The sequence below is a fragment of the Doryrhamphus excisus genome, linkage group LG2 (assembly GCF_037039965.1).
Source record: "Doryrhamphus excisus strain RoL-2023G ecotype Guam linkage group LG2, RoL_Dexc_Guam_v1.1, whole genome shotgun sequence".
In the NCBI taxonomy this organism is placed as follows: domain Eukaryota; kingdom Metazoa; phylum Chordata; class Actinopteri; order Syngnathiformes; family Syngnathidae; genus Doryrhamphus; species Doryrhamphus excisus.
This window is the reverse complement of record NC_136358.1, coordinates 18,654,093-18,675,949: the sequence shown is the minus strand read 5'-3', so window position 1 is coordinate 18,675,949 and position 21,857 is coordinate 18,654,093. Positions and strand designations below refer to the sequence as shown.

Below are 21,857 nucleotides of genomic sequence, written 5' to 3'. Positions count from 1 at the left end.
TTTTTTCCCCACCCCTGCTTAGACGCTGAGAGGCTTTTAGGAGACTTAATGGAAGAGTACATGTGTCTGGTGGACCTCTGGGAGGGCGATGGCTGTGGAATATCACCTTCCAGGCAGCAGGTAGCGGGGCTCCAAGCGAGGGTGGTCCTCTCGTCGGAGGAATGCAATTATTTTTTGCTGTTATTTGCTTACCATCTTGACCATCATGCACGTACAGGTGATGACATGTTAGTTCCTGAAACTCACCGTACTCACCTTACAGTGTTGCAAACGGCAGACATGTTCCACGCGGCAGACATGTTTGATTCGGTTTGCGGTGTAAGGGGTGGGAAGACGCTACATCGTACGCGGGGCTCGCTGCAGGCTGCAGCAGTGCAAGTTGCTGTGATTGGCATATGTTGATCGCATGCTTTTCTGAGGAAATCAGCGGCTACTGAATCAAGCCGATGCTTGACTGCTGAGCATCGGCAATTCATAGATTTATTTGTAACGTAAATGAATCTTTTATGTTACATTTGAAGCCAAAATTTACCATATTAGTGACATGACAACATGAACAGAAAAGGTGTCTAGTGTTTATGTAACATAAACAGTTTTTTTCATGTATAAGTCGCAGGAACAGCCAACTTACAAAAAAAAGTGTGACTTGTATTCCGGAAAATACGGTACTCATTGTTAGCTCCTACAATATCAACGCCCCCGTAGCTTAATATACAGTATATGCAGATCATGGATTTCATTTTTTTTAGAGGGCTTTATAGGTGGAGTCGGTGAATCCCCATATGTGCAAATTTTAGCTGCCTTGTGCTAGCAGTTTTTCCTCTATTTTAAGGTTATGCAAATTAGCACAAGGCTGAAACCACACCAACTATCCCTTATGGGCCATAAACGCTTCACTTTCACTGCTTTAGCCTGTAGCCTTGGTTCTGGTCTTCCAGCCACTGCATTAGCAACCTTAGCAACCATTCCATCTTAATAATGAGACCACTCGACTGCTTAGTTCTTACTCTCACTTTCATATGAGCATGATCCTACCCAATGATAGTCACGGCAGTCGAGTGGCGAAAAGACCAAAAGGCTAATATTTGTTGGGTTCACCTCTCCTCTCTATGAGGTTTTTATGATGTTCAGTTGGCGCGCCGCCACCAATTTAGCCCCGAATTACGCTGCAGCGTCCCGACTCCCACGTTAGCTATGCTGACTATCCTGTATCAATATGATTTCAGAGCAACATGTCCAATAAAAGTGAGCGATCACATCGATTAGTTCCATCTCCCAACAAGGATCTGGACGCCACATGTAGTATATTCTTCCGCCGTGTGGGCTAGTCTGTTATTTAACGGATCTAAGCTTTAATTTATGGGGGCGCATTTGTACCACGGAATGTCGTAAAGCCATCACCACTGTATTTATTTTCTTTACTTAATAAGCAATCCATGCATTATAACACATTAGTCCTTATTTTCCATATTAAAAGACAGGAAGTGAAGAATATCATAAATTGCTTGCACATTTTCAGACATGTTAAAACGTGCAAGTGTAAACATGATGTTCCTTAATGTGTTTTTATGCTAAGCATATTTGAAATTCACTCCACCATGACCAGGAAATACCTCATCGATATTTGTTCATATGTCCCACTATGATCTCAGTAGGGGAGGGGTTGGAATATGGAAAGTGTGTGCTGACTGCCGACACCCCCCACTGCGCCTTCGTACGCTCTTTGGCAACCCGATAGCATCGGAGAGCCTCGTAGAGCTTCCAGTGCTCGCGATGAAGTATCTCTCCGCTGCGAGAGGAGAGCCGGGTGCCTCTGCTCTGTACCCTCCACATTTACATGGCCTGACCCAGTTCGGCGGCAGGCTAGAGGCAGTGGGAGGGGCAGGTCGGGGAAAAGCTAAAAATACCACCATGCCTCTCGTGTTAGGCGGCTTCATTGTGGAGGGATCCCGAGAATCGCTATCTTTGAGTTGTTGGCTAACGGAGGTGCACAAACGGCCGGAGGGTTTTCCTTAGAATGAAGACTATTCTGCAGACGCTGGGCGCTATTCCTTTAAATTGTCTCCCCTCTCTGCAGATTTCCACCCGCACCGTGTGTCGTGGCAGCCTCGGAGTGGAGGTAGTGTCTCCGTCGGTGGCGTGCAAAGGGTTAACCCCAGTCGCTGTCACTCAACCATACCACTCCAGCTGCCGGGCGCTGAGATCCAATCGCAATGATTTTCCGCTGTTGTGACATGTGACCGGCTCCGCAACCCGAAACTGTCGCAGCGGAGCAAATGTCGGCACATCCCCATCGCCCCGCAGGGCCGAGGTGTCGCGGCGGAGGCCCCACGGGCAAACCAGAATTGCGTCCGGTCGAGGTGCAGCATTTGAAATGGACGCTGCAAAAAAAAAAAAGCCTGCTGTTCCTTTGCTAATTGGATGGTTACCGCTTTGATCTTCGGCTTGAAGAGGAGTTTTTCCAAGTGTCCTTGAGCAAGATACCAAAACCGCTAATTGCTCCTGACTGACCCGTTTGCACCGTGTGGGCAGCCACCAGCATCACTGAATGCTTTTAGCATCATTATGGAGGAAAGGCTGTGATACATTTACAGTATACATGTAAGCATGCTAAGCCATCACTTCAACTGATGTTATCACAATGGACCGTTAATAGTGCTGGTTTTGGGTGCGGACAAACCCGAACCGACACATGCCAAAGTGTCGGACAAACCCAAACCCGACACATGCCAACGTGTTGTGGCATTCACTGTCTTAATTGTTTTTCGGTAATTGAATGTGCGTTGTTTAGGATTGTGCGTGATGCTGTGAGGTGTCACCTACCTTTGCAGTCTTGTGCTGGTAGATATTTTTAGCTGACTGGATTGGCCCCTTCCTCTCATGAATGCCTGCATTTTTCAGTTTGCTTCAGAAAAGGATGCCTGAATAGGCGAAACTACATGTGAGGCGCATGCGAGAAGGATTCAACTTGTAATGGTAATGGTAATTGTTTTATTTCATTTGAACATCAGATTACAATTGAATGCATCACATAATCAGGTCACAGTTCCACATGTCCAAAAGGAGTAGGAAGAAGCAAAGCTTATTAAATCCTACCCCTCCATCTGGTACTTTTACAATCAGTAACTGTTACATTTGTTAACTTCCTGCTTTCAGTATTTTTTTTTTTTCATGTACCGAAGTATGAGGTGAAATGACCATACAATGACATAATGGGTACCATAGTAAGTGTCAATATAGTGATATATATATATATATATATATACATATATATATATAGCACATCATGACTGGTTGAAGACTCTTCATCCTTGTATTTAGCAAACATCAACTGCTTGTATTGTTTCTTGTATTGGCTCATCGTTGTGCATTGTTTGAGGTCCTTACTCAATCCATTCCATAGTTTGATTCCACATGCTGAAATGCTATGGCTTTTTAACATAGTCCTAGCATACAAGTGTTTCAGATGTACTTCTTCCCTGAGATCATATTTCTCCTCTCTTGAGAAGTATTGGATGACATTTTTTAGCTAATTGGATATTTTTAGCCTTATGCATTATTTTAGCTGTTTTAAAGATGAACTATATGAGCAAGTTGAAGTATTTGTGATTTCAGAAATAAGGAGTTAGTATGTTCTCGGTAGGCGGCATTATGCATTATCCTTACTGACCTTTTTTGCAGTACATTTAGCGTGAAGATTGCTTTTATAGTTATTAGCCCCTACTTCCACACAATAAGTAAGATATGGTAGAACCAGAGAACAATAAAGAGTGTGGAGTGATTTCTGATCAATATTCAATATTGAAATATTTCTGGCCACCTTATGTTGTATATTTGTGATATGAGGTTTCCAGGTTTGGTATCGGTTGAGCTGACAAGCATGTTTCCCCATCCACGCACGCTAATAAGCTCCCACTTTGGTAATACAAGCCGGCCCGGCAACTTTGCCGCGTAATAAATAATAAATTCTGTCCTGTTTTTTCCATAGCAGATGGCACCAAGTAGAATCTCAACATGTGACAGAATAGTTTCCAAGAATCTCAATGGAACAAGCTGCGAGATGTGGGCTACATTTGCTATTGCGCGGCGTCCGCCGAGTTTTATACCGTGACATATTTGGAGTTTCTTTTTATTTGCGTTTAACAGCTCCGAGGAGCTCCGTCTCACAGAGATGCTGACCTTTTAGACGAGCATAGTTCAACCCATAAATGAATTCAAATCCAGTCAACTCTGAATGAACCAGGCCTGCTGTGTCAGTCATACAGAGGCTGAATGGGCGCCAGCCGCCGGTTACAATGGGCTCCCTGGCGCTGAGCACCATGGAGCTCCCCGATGCCGCAGATAGTCTTAATTAGATTTAACGCCAGGCTTTTTCCTGAAGTAATCATTCAGCTGGTCCCAGCTCACCGGCAGAGAAGGGAATTTTTTTCCCAGAGAGCGACCTCTGTACATGACAGAACACGTCCGCGCGAAGAACGCATTAGTACAAACCACCGCGGCGGCGTTGGATGAGCACCTTTTTTGTCTGAGCGCTTACAATCGAACCGGTTCTTTGTTGTCAACGTGTGCGGCGTTGCTGACGGTATGTTTGCTCCTCTTTTCAGATCCGACGGCGCACGGCGATCTCTGGCTCTCTGAGTTCTCCTCCGTTGCCATGAAGGGCCAGGAAGACTCAGCTCTCCGAGAGAAATGGCTGCTTTTGTAAAGACCCCGACCTGCGACCTGCCGCCACATGACTCCAGCTGCCTCTGACGACCCTGTCGCCTTTTTTATGGGCGCTACTACTTTGTGCGCGCTTGTGAGGATTTAAGCTTTTCCCGGAGACTTTTTATTCTCTCCCCCTCCACTGGTACCTTGAAGCTTTGCATTAGCGCGAGGAGCTTGCGAGACAATGGCGAACAACTCGTACAGCGGGGTGAAGAACTCCATCGTGGAGGCGAACCATGATGGAGAGTTTGGCTGCACGCTCAAAGAACTGCGCTCCCTCATGGAATTGCGAGGCGCGGAGGGGCTAAACAAAATCGGGGAGTCATACGGGGACGTTCAAGGATTCTGCAGCCGGTTAAAAACCTCACCTACAGATGGTAACGTAGCCCTCCACCTCACTTTAGCGCTTCAACGTTGATGTTTTGTTGACAGGATGCTAATGCGGTGTGCGCATAGTTTCGGAGGCTTGTCATAAGCCGCGTCGCATACGTCATCGGACACCTTGACATCACTTCCTTGGAAAACTCATATGTCAGACAGGTGGCTGGGGGCGGCCATGCTCTGACCTGCGCCGCTCCGGCTCTATTTCAGGGCCCGTCCAAGGCCCCTCTCTCCTGTTTCACCTCTGCCTCTCTGGTGCGGGGCGTCTCAGACAGACCAGCTGTCCGCCCGGGCACAGCACCAGGCCCCGGCCAGGTTCATGTCCCACATGTGGGACACCAAAACAGCTTCACGGTCGCCAAGTAATGGCTCAAACGTGTTGTGGAAGGAGTGAGTGAATTTTCGGTCTGCCGTCACCATGTTGTTGAAGATGTGATGTTTGGCGACATTGGAGCTTCAGCCCCCCCCTTTTTGTTTTATTCCTGCTTCTCGTGAGCTCTCTGTTTCAGCGTTTCTCTATAGACAGTCTAGTGCCTAATCGCCAGTATGACCTTGACTGAACTCTTATGGGAGAGGATTTTCAGTTTGATCCCAGATTAAAACGGCACCGCGTATTCACTGTCGCAGCATCAGTCCTCTGTATGCAGAGTGTCAAAGCGAGGAGGGAAAAAAAAAAAAAAAATTCCCTCGGCTTCATCTCGCCAGAGGGAATGCCGTAAATACCCCACACAAATAGCACAAATCATCTCTGGTTACCTTAACGACACGGCGAGCGTACGTGGCACACCGATTGTGGCGGGCACGAAGAGGAATGGCTGAGTCTGCTGGGAGAGGCGCGAGTTGTTCTAACACGTATGTGACCGTGTCATCCTCGGGGGGGGGGGGGGGGGGGGGTCTTAACGAGTCCTGTCATACTTTTGTAACGTGAGTGACATGAGCCGAGACGCGCACTTGCTTCACCTCGCCCCCGTGCCGCGAAACATCCCAAACGCTCTCAACACCGCCGAGCTTTGATTTTTTTTTTTTTTTTTTTTTTTTTTTAACGGTTCCATTCGGCTCATTCGTCATCGCCGGCGGGATTACAGACGCTTGACAATTGAAAAGGGATTTCTAATTAGTTGGACGTTTTACGTCTCAAAAACCTCTTAGGCCAATCTCTTCCTAATCCGCCACATTTCCAAGCTCATTTTCTTCATCCAAGTTGTACTCAACTTCGGTGTTGCAGCAGCTTATACATACATACATACATACATGTATGCATACATGCATCCATACTTATATACACACATATTTTTGACTGGAGGAATGCGTTGACTGCTTGGCCATGGGGTGCGACCGATACGTGGACGCCTCGCACGGCATAATCTACACCAAGGGTCTCAAACTCAATTTACCTGGGGGCCACTGGAGCTAGGGTCTGGGGAAGGCTGGGCTGCATCAGGTTTTCCAAAAAAAAAACAAAAAACGCATTTATTAAAAACAGAAAAATATACAAACTTTTTCAGTGCTTGGTTTCCGATTTTCTACAGTAAAACAGGGCTCGACAATAACGATGTACCGATGGCCCGGGGCAAGTTAAAACAAAATTCGGGCAAGTAAATCCAATCAGTGATATTCCCGTCGGGCAAGTGCACTGTGGCATGCCATACTGCCAAGAGTTTTTTTTAAAGCGGTTCTTGTTGGGTGTTGGTAAAACACGGACTGCGTAATTCCGGTGGTAATTTGCAAAGAAATCCTTGCAATGGACCAATCAGAATCGTTTATTTAGACCGCGGTCCGTAATCCACAGTCCGCGTTTTACCCACACCCGTTGTTCGCGATCAACCAATCAGCGATCGTTTGACTACGAAAACATCCATCATGGCGTCGCTACCAACATCGTCTAATTCTGAAGGAAACAGCAAAAAGTGATGAACCTCTATCGTTGCATGGTTTTTATTTCCAAGGCAGCATGAAAAACAACTTACTGGCCTGTTGCAGACTTAACTAACTAGCTGGGCGCACGGCAACCGAACTTCTCCTGACCGCGAGCTGAACATGACTGCCCCCCAGCGTCCATGCATGAAACTACAGCCCGGAATACAACACACACGCAACGCTACAGTATTATTTATTTTATTATTTTATTTATTTGAGATTCTCATGTGATGCCACAAAAAATTACATGATATCATTATGGCAGTCTTTTCATTTTACATTGGGCAAGTTCGGGCAAGTAGTTCTCACCTTAAGGATTCCCTATGGGCAAGTCATTTTGGTTTTTAATGTAGAGCCCTGTAAAAGCTCTGATAAAACATTCCACTGTTCTCAAATATCTTAATTTTTATTTTTCTGCACAAAATAAGATGCAAAATAAACAAATCAAGAATAAAGAAAATCAAATAAATAAATATAATAATAATAATAATAAAACGGCAAATAATTAAAACTTAAGAAACCACATATAGTTGGTGGGTAGACAAATTATTTTTTTCAGATTAAAATGAACAAAGCATTATTAGAGCCCTGTAGACATGACAAAAATGACTATAGTCACATTTATACTTTTTTTAAATTTACAACATATTGCGCAACTGCAGGGTCTTGAGACACATGCTAACTCGCAAACTAGAGAGCTAGTGACCTAAACGGTAGCCTTCAAGTTATTTCCTTTAAACTTAAATAGCCAAAAACTTACCACTTCCACAGGGATAGGGAGGTTAACTATTAACAGTTATTTAACCTTTAACATGAACATTAATCAAACGTAATAATTTTTTCTGGGTACATGATACCATACAGCATCCATATCAAACTTGCACGGGCCGCACTAACATTAAACTTTCATATCAAGGCGGGGGCCTCAAACTGGTGTCGGGCCGCATGTTTGAGACCCCTGATCTACACACTTCTATATCACTACACTATTTATATCTTCTGAATAGCACATTGTTTGTGGTGTTTTAACACATACTGCCACTCTCCGCTTTGGACCTCACATCTCAGGGTCACAAGGTGTCGCAAGGCTAAGTGCATCCGCGTCTCTGCGCTAGCACTCGAGAAGTCCTCAGATGTCAAACCGCCACCGTCGCGGGCAGCTGCGACGTTCAAACGAGTCCATTGAAGCACCCTGACCAGCTTTACTCCTTAATGAGATCGGTGAATACGCTGCATAATAAGGCTCATTAAATAAATGCACAAGGCCCCGCCGCGTCGATGTTATTGACTGGACTCACCTGTTCCCGCCCTCCTGCAGCTGACCTTTGTTTGATTTGGATATTAGCAAAGTCAAATATTTGGGTTTCAGCTATTTGATCCCGCCGGCTCTGTGCTTTTTGCGAGGCTTCCGTCGTTGGAATGTTGTTCACAAATCGGCCTCATTGTGTCGGACATTGCTCTTTGCCTCTTGTCATGGAGTGATTTGTCAGCACATCGGGTCTCTTGTGGGTCACTATGTTTAGTCCTAAAGGTGTAAAAAGCACACCGACGCCATTGTTTTTACAGCTGGACTAAAATTCACCATCAACTTTCCATTGCTCCATTTTGGGTTATATTTTAGTGATGGAAAGGAAATCATAGACTTGCACTGTAACTGTGTTGGTTAGTAAAGAACTAAAGAGTCAAACGATGACGGTGTCAACAGAGCTGACGGACAATGTCTCCCGGTTCCGGTTTCCATGCTAAGCAGCAGGCTGCCAACTGAGACATTTTTGTGATGAAGAGATATTAACCCTTTAAAGCTTTATCACGCCATAGTGACAAATAAAATTGTATTGTTTAGTTACTATTTTACAGCAGGAGATGGCAGACATCTGTGACTTTCCGATGAGCAACACGTGTGGGTGTGTTTCTATGCAAGTTAAGGAGTTTGATGACTTTGAAGTGCAAGTAGCACAGGTGGTCAAAACACGAGCGGGAATGTAAAAAGCAGGAAATAGCGTTCTGAAAGCGTACAAAGCAGGAGTGGTGTTAAAGATCCGGCTCTATGTAAATGATGATGACGATGGTGTTTGTGTGAGAGATGGGGAAGAGTACCATTTTTGATGCGCCTGTTGGGTATCGTGGAGACAGGCACCTGACAAGTAGGTGATGTCATAATATGCAAATTAGATGTTGTTGACGTTAAGAACACGGTTGGACTCACACGGCGTATTCGTCACGTGACAACACGCGCCGTATTGTATGCTATTCGAGAAATGTACGCAAACCGAGGCAAAATTTGGCGTAAATCTTCAACAAAGGCCAACCGAAGTTCCACCGAATTGAAAGAAATATTTGTTCTCGAGGCTGCATGGTGATCGAGTGGTGGACGCGCAGGCCTCACAGCGAGGAGACTCCAGTTCAATCCCACCTCTGTGTGGAGTTTGCATGTTCTCCAGGTACTCCGGTTTCCTCCCACATTCTCATCACACAGCAACTTAATACACATAATTAATACTAATAATGAAGGGGCTGCATAGTGGTCGAGTGGTTAGCACGCAGACCTCACAGCTAGGAGACCAGGGTTCAATACCACCCTCGGCCATCTCTGTGTGGAGTTTGCATGTTTTCCCCGTGCATGCGTGGGTTTTCTCCGGGTATTCCGGTTTCCTCCCACATTCCAAAAAAAAAACATGCTAGGTTAATTGGCGACTCCAAATTGTCCATAGATATGAATGTGAGTGTGAATGCTTGTTTGTCTATATGCGCCCTGTGATTGGCTGGCCACCAGTCCGGGGTGTACCCCGCCTATCGCCTGAAGACAGCTGGGATAGGCTCCAGCACCCCCGCGACCCTCGTGAGGAAAAAGCGGTAGAAAATGAATGAATGAATTTTTCTCTACCAAAAATCCACCAATTTGTGGAGTCATGAGTGCAGTGGCAGATGTGCATTGTAAATAGTCGTACAGTTGCTGAAACAAATGATGCACCTTCAGTCTTTATTTCATTTATTGACACTTTTTTGCACATTTTCCAAAAACTAGTTTCCTGTGCAAATATTTTTTGGACATCTATACTGTAATGTGATGGTCAGTCAAGCCTGTCTCTCTGCATTCATTCTGCATTCTTCATAGAATTATGGAATCTGGTGGCTGCATGAGTTATTTACCAAGCAGGCTATATGCTGTGATTGTAATCATTTTGACTGATTTAGACTGATAAGACTATAAACATCACCTCTTCTTATGACATCTCCTCAAGAAGAACAGTACGTCCTTATGTTACCTTAAAGAGTGTCCTTAAATGCTGCGCTCATTTACATGAGGAGTTTTTATATATATATTATATATATATATATATATTGCATTATATATATATATTATATATATCGCAATCGCGTGTCTACATGCGCCGCCATAATCAACCAGAATAGTCAATGGGGCATTCGCAGTAAAACGTAAACACCAACATCACGTGATACCGACTTCCTGGAGTTTTTCTTCCACTTGTTGGAATAACTCCGTATTGCCAGTTTTTCCGTTCGTCCAGTCTTGAAATTTAGTTTGAATCAAAAGCAAACTTTCCTTAGCAGTCCAGTGCCGATTGCTTGCCTCCATTTTTTTTTAAATCGAAGAACGTCTGGAGCTGCGTGTTACGTCATATTTCAGCATTCGCTGAAAGAACGCACCCGGGAACAGGAAAAGATAAAGTTCAATCTTGCTAATATTTTATAATTAAACTCGGGACATGTTTTATATAGATATGTATTTTCTTTTTTAATAAAAGTGGACTTGTGAATGGCGTATAGAAGGGTTTAGATTCTGTTCCACAGATGGCGCTAATGCACACGAAAGCTGCTTGCCAACCGTCAATAAACAACAGAAGAAGAAAAACGCACTGACAACTTTCCCATTGAGCGGGTACAAGATACCTCATTCGGATTGGGGAAAGGAATATTCCACCTCTGTGAATCCGATTATATATTCATTCAGATTGGCACTTTTCTTTCGGAATGAGGTGTATACAAAGGTTACATTCTTTCCAAATAAACCAAATTCAATTGGAATATTTGGGTCCATATAAACGTGGCTATTGTCTAATAGGGTTTCTCCTATAATTGATTACTTAATGACAAGAGTGCAAACGCCAGAAAAACCAAGAGTCCATCCAGGTGGCTTACATTTGGGAATACATTTGCTTGTTTTTTATCAACTTTTCAGGGCCCCCTTTAATGCAAAGTGCATACTCATAAGGATGTTGTGATTGGCTGTCCTTGCGTCTAAATGGCATTCCGAGCGCATGAAAATATCCACACTCATTTTTTACTGGGCAATGTGTTGACACTGGGAATTAAAAAAAAAAGCACAATTGCACTGTAACCTCGACCCCCTCACCAAGGTCCAAAATGACAGTACCAGCCTGAGGTCAAGCGTAGACAAGCGTCCAAATTCAGCAGTTAATGATTACCCGCCTGACTCGGCCCCCGACGCCTGGGCGGCCAAGGCCTGCCTATTTTCTGTTTCCGCCGTGCCGGTGAGGTGTTGACTGCTCTGTCACTTGTATTTATTGCGCCGGCACCGAGGGGGGAAAAATGTGGCATAAAATTGAACGGGGTCGTAGCTGTCAGCGTGATTTCATTAGAGGCTTAAGGAATCAAAGCAGACGGTATGAGATGGCGAGGGAGCCGCAACGGGCAATTATTGCAAGGTACACCCCGCAGCCTGTCACTCTGCTGGCAGTGACTCACTGCTACGCTCCCCTCTGCTAACAGGGCTTAATAAAAGGCTGCGTTCTGCTTGCGATTTTATGTGGTGGGGCCTCAATATGACATCTTCTAGCGCGAATGATGGATGGCCAACCTCAATTTAGCTATTATCTTTTGTCATTTAGAATTATTAGAAAAAAGTTGGTACCGTTGTCCCTCGCTACATTGCAGTTCCCATTTATTAATATCAAATCTTAATTCACAGAATTTTGGAACCAATTAACCGCTTTCTTAATTGAAGCAATTTTTTTTTCTGACACCCTTATTTTGTTTGCACAATTAGATAGGATCTGCACTGATCTTTTTTTTTTAAATTGTAAACTTTTTTATATTTTAATTTTTTTATTTTTTCCTTGAAATTTTAAAAAAATTAGCCCCCGCCTCCAGTTTCCGATCGTCACAAAACTTGGTGGAGACGGCTATTTTTAATTTTTTCTGACACCCTTATTTTGTTTGCACAATTAGACAGGATGCGCGCTGATCTTTCTTAAAAAAATTTTAAAAATTACTTTATTCATTGTAATTTTAATTATTTTTATTTTGGAGACGTCTTTATTTTTTCAGACACCCTTATTTTGTTAGCACAATTAGACAGGATGTGCGCTGATCTTTTTTAAATGTTTTAAATTTTTTTAATTTTTTAATTGTTATTTTAATTGGTTTTAGATTTAGTTTTAGTTTTATTTTTATTGTGTGTGCGCTGATCTTATTTTGAAGGCCGGACTAGCACCACGTCAGCAGGCAGCCAGCTTACAACGTCCATCGCTCGCGCTCGGTGACAAGTACTCAAGAGTCTCAACAGCTTTTTCGCCAACTTAGCCCGTGTGCACGTAGCCGTGTCGCCATCTTTGGGAGGGGGAGGGGGGGCCTGGTTAGTGGTAATGAGGACATGCGGCGGTCCACTGAGGGAATAATTCCCCACACAAACGTTCCTTCTCTTCACGATGACAGCATTTCGTGTTTAATTTCTGCAATTCTGTCCATGATCGGGCCCTCGTTTTTGTGATCCGCGTGTCCTATTTTCAGCGCAGCACCCTTTGTGTTCGACTCCCTCAGTGGAGCCCATCTGCTTTTGCGCAGTCATTTGTCCCTCAAAATTCCGCTCTACCTCCTCATCGCTTCACGTCGTTCGTTCGTCCGCCCGCCCACACAAGCACACACGCGAGCCGTCTGCATGAATAGAGCTGAAAATCTGGTGCGTCATCAAACGTGTGTGTGTGTGTGTGTGTGTGTGGAGGCGTCTGAATGGGTGTGTTAGGGGGGTCTCTGGGTAGAATACATGGTGGTTGTCGTGTATTCTTGTGCGGTCTATAGAATGTCACCCTCAGTGCCGCTGATTCCGGCGTGCAGATAATACTTGGGTGGGTTGGGTTCAGCTGCTGACTTTTAGCCCACACGGTGCCGCATCCATCTGTTGCCAGACAAGATGGCTCACAGTTAAGACTTAAGCATACTTTTCCTGATGTGTGAAGATGTAGCGTGGCACATTCATTTCAAACCCGTTTCCTCCCCCCTTCTCTCTCCCCCTCCCCCTTTACTTTGCAGGTCTAAGTGGGCAGCCCGCAGACATCGAGAAGCGGAAAACAGTGTTTGGGCAAAATTTTATACCGCCCAAAAAGCCCAAAACGTTCTTGCAATTAGTGTGGGAGGCGCTGCAGGATGTCACCCTGATTATCCTAGAAGTGGCAGCCATAATTTCACTTGGCCTTTCTTTTTATAGACCTCAAGATGCTAAAAGACACGGTAAGAATGAGTCTTCATGGAACCATCATGGCTTCCAGTACAACACATTTTCGACTTGACCATTTTGGTATTTTTGCAGACTGTGGCAAGGCCGCCGGTGGCGCGGAGGACGAACACGAGTCCGAGGCGGGCTGGATCGAGGGCGCCGCCATCCTGCTCTCGGTCATCTGCGTGGTGCTGGTGACGGCGTTCAACGACTGGAGCAAGGAGAAACAGTTCCGCGGCCTCCAGAGCCGCATCGAGCAGGAGCAGAAGTTCACCGTCGTTCGCGGGGGGCAAGTCATCCAAATTCCTGTGGCGGAGATAGTCGTGGGCGACATTGCACAAGTCAAATACGGTAAGATGGATGCAACACGGGAGTAATGTCGTTTCATACGGGCGCGATGCCTGAGCAACGTTTTCTCGTGTGTGTGGCATTTAGGTGACCTTTTGCCTGCCGATGGCGTCCTCATCCAAGGCAACGATTTGAAGATTGACGAGAGCTCGCTCACGGGAGAGTCGGACCACGTCAAGAAAACCCAAGAAAAAGATATAATGCTTTTATCAGGTAAGCGGGTGTCGTCATGACGACTTGCTAACGCGTACTGACACACGACGCTAGCTGGAACCGATGGAGGCCAAGAGATGACGCTGCTCCCGTGCTCATCGTGACCTGTCTTGTGATGTGACTTGTCGCCTCCTGCGCCTCCACTAATCAGCGGTCGAGTGGTTAGCGTGTAGACCTCACAGCTAGGAGACCCGAGTTCAATCCCACTCTCGGCCATCTCTGTGTGGAGTTTGCATGTTCTCCCCGTGCATGCGTGGGTTTTCTCCGGTTTCCTCCCACATTCCAAAAACATGCTAGGTTAATTGGCGACTCCAAATTGCCCATAGGTATGAATGTGAGTGTGAATGGTTGTTTGTCTATATGTGCCCTGTGATTGGCTGGCCACCAGTCCAGGGTGTACCCCGCCTCTCGCCTGAAGACAGCTGAGATAGGCTCCAGCACCGCAACCCTTGTGAGGATAAGCAGTAGAAAATAGATGGATGGATGTTCATACTTGGCTGTACGGTGATCGAGTGGTTAGCCCGCAGACCTCACAGCTAGGAGACTCAAGTTCAATTCCACCCTCGGCCATCTCTGTGTGGAGTTTGTATGTTCTCCCCGTGCATGCGTGGGTTTTTTCCGGGTACTCCGGTTTCCTCCCACATTGCAAAAACATGCTAGGTTAATTGGCGACTCCAAATTGTCCATAGGTATGAATGTGAGTGTGAATGGTTGTTTGTCTATATGTGCCCTGTGATTGGCTGGCCACCAGTCCAGGGTGTACCCTGCCTCTCGCCTGAAGACAGCTGGGATAGGCTCCAGCACCGCGATTCCCGTTTATTAAAGCCTGCATTGATTGTACTTTTCAGTGTCCCACTCACTTAGCAAATTCATCCACTAAGGCTTTTTGTTTTGCTCTTGGTAATTAGAACACGTGGGGGAACTTAAGTGCTGTTTTTTTTCTCGCCTCCTCGCTCCAAAGGCACCCACGTGATGGAGGGCTCGGGGAAAATGGTGGTCACGGCAGTGGGCGTCAACTCCCAAACTGGAATTATATTCACATTACTCGGGGGCGGCGAGGACGACGACGACGAAGAGGAGGAAAAGAAGAAAGAGAAAGAGGAGAAGAAGAAACAGAGGAAAAGTGAGTGTCCAGCTGCCTGATTGGGGTGTTGGTCCTTTCTACGAGTTCCAGCTTCACAAAAGAGGAGAAGCATTTGCTTTCCTCATGACTTATTCTGTGTTTGCAGACAAGAAGCAGGATGGCTCCATTGAAAATCGTAAGAAAGGTAAGATGCCGGTCAGACACTCACAAGGCCACCTCGTTGTAGCTTAACGTAACTCTCGTAGTTCAACCTTGAACGAGCTGCACCATAAGCTGATTTGGAATTTATTCTGGATCTTTGCTGGATCAGCCTTCGCAGATTTCCAAATGATAAAAATCTTTGTTCCTCTGAATCGGCTTTGTGGTTCTGCAGAGCAAAAAAACAGAATTATTGATGGGCGAGTCAGGAAAACAACGAGGACACCACGGAGTATAACGTCGTCAAAACATACACCTGTGCTATGACATTTTGACTTTTTGTAACCAGTTATTTAATTAGTTAGTTAGTTAATTGCAATCAATAAAGACAGTTGGGAAAATATCCGACTATGATCAGAAGAGTTTTGGTAAGTCTAAGGGAGCGAGGAGAAATGACCCGGATACACAATCTGAGTTTGCTTAGGCATATGTATTCCATAAACCCCAAAACAATATATATAAAAAAAGAAAATACAAGGTATATAGTGACAATTAAGGTTCAAAGTTTAAATGCTATTTATAAGAATATACAAGGTATGCAATTTGTGGGATTCACAATGGTTTCTTTAGGCTGATAGTTACTAAAACCTAAAAATTAAAGTTAAACTCTTGCTTCATCTCCTTCTTGTGTCAAATTTGAGCAAGATGGCTGCCGTCAAGCTGTTAAGAGATGGATAAATGGATGGTCCCGAGACTATTTCACCTGAGGAAACTGCAGGCTTGTGTTGTGTGTCAAGTGCATTCCCGTGGCCTTCATTTGGAATGTGGTGGAACAGGTCAGGAAGTCTGCTGGATGCACGGCGCCGGCGCCGTGCTGCAGAATGTTACAGCGGATGCGATGGCGGGTGAAACACGCATGTTCCCGTTAAAGTGGACCCCTCCGCGTGTCACTGCGTCCATTTGACATTGCTGTGTAATTAGCTACAGTGGTTTCATGAGAGCGATTTTTGATATTTTAGCGCGACCCCCCCGTTAGACGCGGCCATTACCTGTCCTGGCATCCTCATTGTCATGTCGGTCTCCCCCTCTTTCCTCGCCTGGCACGTTGTGCTTGGGGCAGCAGGTGCTACCGAATCCAGTTACAGCGATTAGTGATGAGGAGATTAAAGCTACGCAACAATTCCGGGGCCAGAACATCTGCTCCGCCCCCCCAACCCCCCCTCCGGCGCGCTTCGTGCCCTGACTCTCCCTGCCGCCCCCACCATTTAATGTCCCAATCTGAACCATCGTAGCGAGTGGGACGAGCATCTGGTCCAATTCAATGGCTGACAACCACAACAGCAAGGATCTTTCATGGCAACCGGCGAGGCCGGCGCTCACGGTCCTGCTGGGACGGCGATCAGTGGTGCTCAGGTCTGTGACCACAACCCTGGCGATGGTCCCTGGTGCACGGATTCCCTCTGTCTGCCAGGAATCAGCTGTAATCCTTTAGACTGAGATTACTCCGGCCGTGTTAGTCCAGAATCGACCACTGTCCACAGCAGCTGCAGTAGCCCGCTGCTGAAGCCCCTTTCTCCCATCAGGGGTCAGGGGTCAGGGGTGCTCGATTTCCCCGATGCCTTCATGAAATCAAGCAAGGTTTGCGAGAAGAAAGCCGCGATGATTCTCCTGCAGGAGTGTGGAAGCCGTATCCTGACTGCCAGGCACAGCTAATGATTTTATCATGGCTCTCATATTTTATCTGCTTGCGTGTCTCTGGGATTCCCGTCTGTTCTGCCTGCGAGGGAGGGAGGCGATGGCACTGCGAATATGGAGACACTCCCATTTGGCCTTCTTTTGTACAAATACAAGGGTTTATGCATTACATTTGCTGCATTATCCAAAATCCTTATGTGAGATGTGAACATGCGTTTTTCTCGTTTGAGCGTTCTAAAGATACAAAAACAGCTAAAAAAAAAAAGCCAGCTCAGTAATGCACACAACAGCATTACTCATGTGGAGTAATGATGTTAATAACAACAATATCAGAAGAAGAAGTGGTTTATTGCCAGGTATGATCAAACACATACGAGGAATTTGTTTTGGTGACATACGTGCAGACACATCTATTAAAAAATGAAAATACAAAATATACAGAATAAACAGTATAAATATATGTACACAGTCTGTTTTTTGTTTGTTAGTCCGGAAGTGCAGTCTGATTGTACAATACAAAGAAATGGAGCGTTGTTTGTGTTTTTTGGAGGTTTTATCAAAAGGCTTTATAGGCGGAATTCATGAACCTTCTTAGCTGTTCCTCCCACCGAAAAGAGAAAGACGTGTGTCCATTTCTCACATCAAGATGGTGGATGAGATTGATGAGTTTTTTCCTCGAAGCCACTTAACAACGTTCTTCTTGGGCTGCAGCTAAAGCACAAGATGGAGCTGCCATGGAGATGCAGCCCCTGAACAGCGACGAGGGAGGGGACGCAGAGGAGAAGAAGAAAGCCAACCTGCCAAAGAAAGAAAAATCTGTTCTCCAGGGCAAACTGACCAAACTCGCGGTACAAATCGGCAAAGCAGGTGAGGACGGATTGAACGCTTTTATTCCCAATTTCATAGTTCACAACCTGCGATTTTGTTCTTTCAGGATTGGTGATGTCAGCCATTACTGTCATCATCCTGGTGGTGCTCTTTGTGGTCAACACCTTCTGGATCCAAAACCTGCCCTGGGTCAAGGTCTGCACGCCTATCTACATTCAGTTTTTTGTGAAATTCTTCATCATTGGCGTCACCGTGCTGGTGGTGGCGGTTCCCGAGGGCCTCCCGCTTGCCGTGACCATCTCCCTGGCGTACTCCGTCAAGGTATATTCACTTAAGCCTCGTTTACACGTACTTTGTCGTTGTGTGCCAGTGAGTAGATTGGCCGTAAACAGATGTGATGTCTAAACTGCCGGGCTGCATGCCAGTCTGCAAAGAACATTTTGAAGTGTTAATAATTTGTGGCACTCATCATTTCCATGAAGTTGTTGTGAACACAACATGGACAAACAGCGAATGCACCACAACCTATGTGTAAACAATGCGGGCGAATCAAATTGAGTGCATCCCATAATCAGTTCCCAGTTCCACATGTCCAAAAGGAGTAGGAAGAAGCAAAGCTTATTAAATCCTACCCCTCCATCTGGTACTTTTACAACCAGTAACTGTTACTTTTGTTCACTTCCTGCTTTCCTAATATAGTTTTTTTAATCATATTTTTATTTATTTATTTATTTATTTATTTATTTATTTATTTATAATTATATATATATTATATACATTTTTTAATTTTATTTTTGTCACATACCGAAGTACAAGGTGATAGATATGTGTGTGTGTGTGTGTGTATATGTAAGTATATAAATAGATATTGTCAGTGTATTGTATTGTAAGTGTATATGTGAGATACATTACTGTAACATAGTATGCATGTCTGAAATAAATTAAGAAGAAGAAATACTTAGAAAGCAACTGGCGGGCCGGATTCAAACACTTGGTGGGCAGCATGCGGCCCCCGGGCGGTAGTTTGCCCACCCACCCCCTGCTTTAGCCCATTAAAAGTAGCTGATGCCTTGAATCCAAGCCCTGCGTCCACTCAGGAGGCTGTTAATTGTCACCCTTCCAACAGAAAATGATGAAAGACAACAACCTGGTGCGTCACTTGGATGCCTGCGAGACCATGGGCAACGCCACGGCCATCTGCTCCGACAAGACCGGAACGCTCACCATGAACCGCATGACCGTGGTGCAGGCCTACGTGGCCGACAAACACTATCGGAAAGTCCCCGAACCGGAGAACATTCCCACCTCCATTTTGGACTTTCTGATTGTGGGGATAGCCGTCAACTGCGCCTACACGACTAAGATCATGGTACTCTCGATGTTTTTGTTTTGGTTTTTTTCCAGTACTCATTTAGCCACGCTCACCTATCTTCCTACTTAAGCCTCCAGAGAAAGAAGGGGGCCTGCCTCGACAAGTGGGTAACAAGACCGAATGTGCCTTGCTTGGATTTTCTACCGACCTCAAGCGTGACTACCAGACCATTCGCAACGAGATCCCCGAGGAGAAACTCTACAAGGTCTACACCTTTAACTCCGTCCGCAAGTCTATGAGCACCGTGCTGAAGATGGCCGACGGCAGCTACCGCATGTTCAGCAAGGGCGCGTCGGAGATCCTCCTGAAAAAGTGAGAAACTTTTTTTTCCCTCATTGTGACCCGAGTGGACTGTCTCTTTATCTCGACGGAAGATAGGTCTTTTCTTCTGGCGCCTGCCCGCTAACGATAATGTCTTAACGCAGCTAAGAAGTTCAAGTGCATCCCACCCAAGCCCTTTACTTTGCGACTTATAAACAGGCGCTGAGAAAATGAGCTGGTAACAACTCGGTAAGCCTCTTAACCAAGCGGGCTTCTTTTTAACCCACAGAGGGCTTAGCGTGACGTCGCGCTGGCGCAGCTCGCCATTCAAATGCTTTTGTTTTCTCCTCTGTGCGCCCTCATAAGACTGTTGGCTATTGTCCTCGCTTTTTCGACGTTTCTTATACACCCTCTTTTCTGCCCCCAAAGGTGCTATAAAATCCTCACAGCGACTGGCGAGTCAAAGGTGTTTCGCCCTCGAGATCGAGACGACATGGTGAAGAAAGTGATCGAGCCCATGGCGTCCGAAGGCCTGAGGACCATCTGCCTTGCATACCGAGATTTCGCCACCACCGAAGGCGAGCCAGACTGGGACAACGAAAACGACATCCTCACCAGGCTCACTTGCATCTGCGTGGTGGGCATCGAAGACCCCGTGAGGCCCGAGGTAAATTTTGGCAAAACAACATTTGTTTTGTTGAACTCAACCGAGTGTTGAGTTTTGGCTCTGCCGCAGGTGCCGGACGCTATCAGGAAATGCCAGCACGCGGGCATCACCGTGCGGATGGTGACTGGGGACAACATCAACACGGCTCGCGCCATCGCCACCAAGTGCGGCATCCTGCAACCCGGAGACGACTTCCTCTGCTTGGAGGGCAAAGAGTTCAACCGACGGATACGTAACGAAAAAGGAGAGGTGGGTTGTCGCAGACCTCCTCGGATGCTTTAAAGCAGACCACGATTAAAAAATATATATTTTATAAATATTATAAGTTTTCCATTTTAATCAGTTAGATTTTTTATAAGCAACTCGCATACTGAAATGTGCTTTAAATTGATTGATTGTTTTTTTGTTTTGTTTTTTTACTTCCAGATCGAACAAGAGCGCATTGACAAGATCTGGCCCAAACTGCGGGTGCTGGCGCGGTCTTCCCCCACGGACAAGCACACGCTAGTTAAAGGTATGTTTCATTCATTCATTATGGTTTTTTTTCTTCTCCTTTCATTTCCACTATAGATTCATTCTCACAACTTTTTTACAACAGGATTTTCCAAGAATTACAATTTTTTTTTTATTTAGTTTTTTCTCATAATATGACAACTTTTCTGTAGTCTTTCAACGTTAATTGTAATTAATTTTATATATATATATATATATATATATATATATGTGTATATATGTGTGTGTGCGTGTATATATGTGTGTATATGTGTGTGTTAATAGTATTTCAACATTAATTTTAATTTTATATGTGTGTATGTGTATATATGTGTGTGTATATATATATATATATATATATGTGTGTGTGTGTGTGTGTCATTAGTATTTCAACATTAATTTTAATTTTATATGTGTATATGTGTGTGTGTATATATCCACAGTTTTTTCCCTTTTTTGCTGGTTTTCGGCTTTAATTTTCCTGTTATGTATTTATAGATGGTGCCACGGGCCAATAAAAAACAGCCGTATGCCACAAATGTCCCCTGGGCCGTGCTGCGGACATGTCTGAGTAATGTGTTTTTCGCCTGCAGGCATTATTGACAGCACCGTGGCCGAACAAAGACAAGTTGTCGCCGTGACGGGGGACGGCACCAACGACGGCCCCGCTTTGAAGAAAGCCGATGTGGGCTTTGCCATGGTAAGACGCGCCGCTGCCCGAATGTGTCGCTTGTCGATGGAGTGTAACGTGCGTTTCACGTGTGTCGCCCTCTCTGTCTCTCCAGGGTATTGCCGGCACGGATGTGGCGAAGGAGGCGTCAGACATCATTCTGACCGACGACAACTTCTCCAGCATCGTCAAGGCGGTCATGTGGGGGCGCAACGTGTACGACAGCATCTCCAAGTTCCTGCAGTTTCAGCTCACCGTCAACGTGGTGGCCGTCATTGTCGCGTTCACTGGCGCCTGCATCACACAGGTGAGGCTCGTCCCGCCGATGCTCCTCTTCCTCATCCCGAATCTCATTTTTTGTCACTTGTCGTCCTGCAGGACTCTCCACTGAAAGCGGTGCAGATGCTGTGGGTCAACCTCATCATGGACACCTTCGCCTCGCTCGCTCTGGCCACGGAGCCACCCACCGAAGCGCTGCTGCTGAGAAAGCCGTACGGCCGCAACAAGCCTCTCATCTCTCGTACAATGATGAAGAACATTCTGGGCCAGGGGGTGTACCAGCTCATCATCATCTTCACGCTGCTCTTTGCTGGTAGGACACAAAGTTTG

The 21,857-nt window shown here is 45.5% G+C and overlaps 1 protein-coding gene across 4 annotated transcripts in view; it reads left to right on the top strand.

The window, feature by feature from the left end:
- atp2b1a (ATPase plasma membrane Ca2+ transporting 1a) overlaps positions 1-21,857 on the top strand; it is a 30,926-nt gene that overhangs the window by 3,608 nt on the left and 5,461 nt on the right. For all 4 annotated transcript variants that reach the window (XM_058076741.2, XM_058076738.2, XM_058076742.2 and 1 more), the window contains 16 exons: positions 4,605-5,084; positions 13,297-13,494; positions 13,574-13,831; positions 13,916-14,041; positions 15,003-15,164; positions 15,271-15,309; positions 17,670-17,825; positions 17,893-18,107; positions 18,913-19,155; positions 19,229-19,470; positions 19,849-20,086; positions 20,156-20,335; positions 20,513-20,600; positions 21,172-21,278; positions 21,364-21,555; positions 21,627-21,840. In XM_058076741.2, the coding sequence (XP_057932724.2) occupies positions 4,892-5,084; positions 13,297-13,494; positions 13,574-13,831; positions 13,916-14,041; positions 15,003-15,164; positions 15,271-15,309; positions 17,670-17,825; positions 17,893-18,107; positions 18,913-19,155; positions 19,229-19,470; positions 19,849-20,086; positions 20,156-20,335; positions 20,513-20,600; positions 21,172-21,278; positions 21,364-21,555; positions 21,627-21,840 (2,851 nt within the window). In that variant the 5' untranslated portion in view covers positions 4,605-4,891. Of the gene's footprint in view, positions 1-4,604; positions 5,085-13,296; positions 13,495-13,573; positions 13,832-13,915; positions 14,042-15,002; positions 15,165-15,270; positions 15,310-17,669; positions 17,826-17,892; positions 18,108-18,912; positions 19,156-19,228; positions 19,471-19,848; positions 20,087-20,155; positions 20,336-20,512; positions 20,601-21,171; positions 21,279-21,363; positions 21,556-21,626; positions 21,841-21,857 lie in introns of those variants that run through there.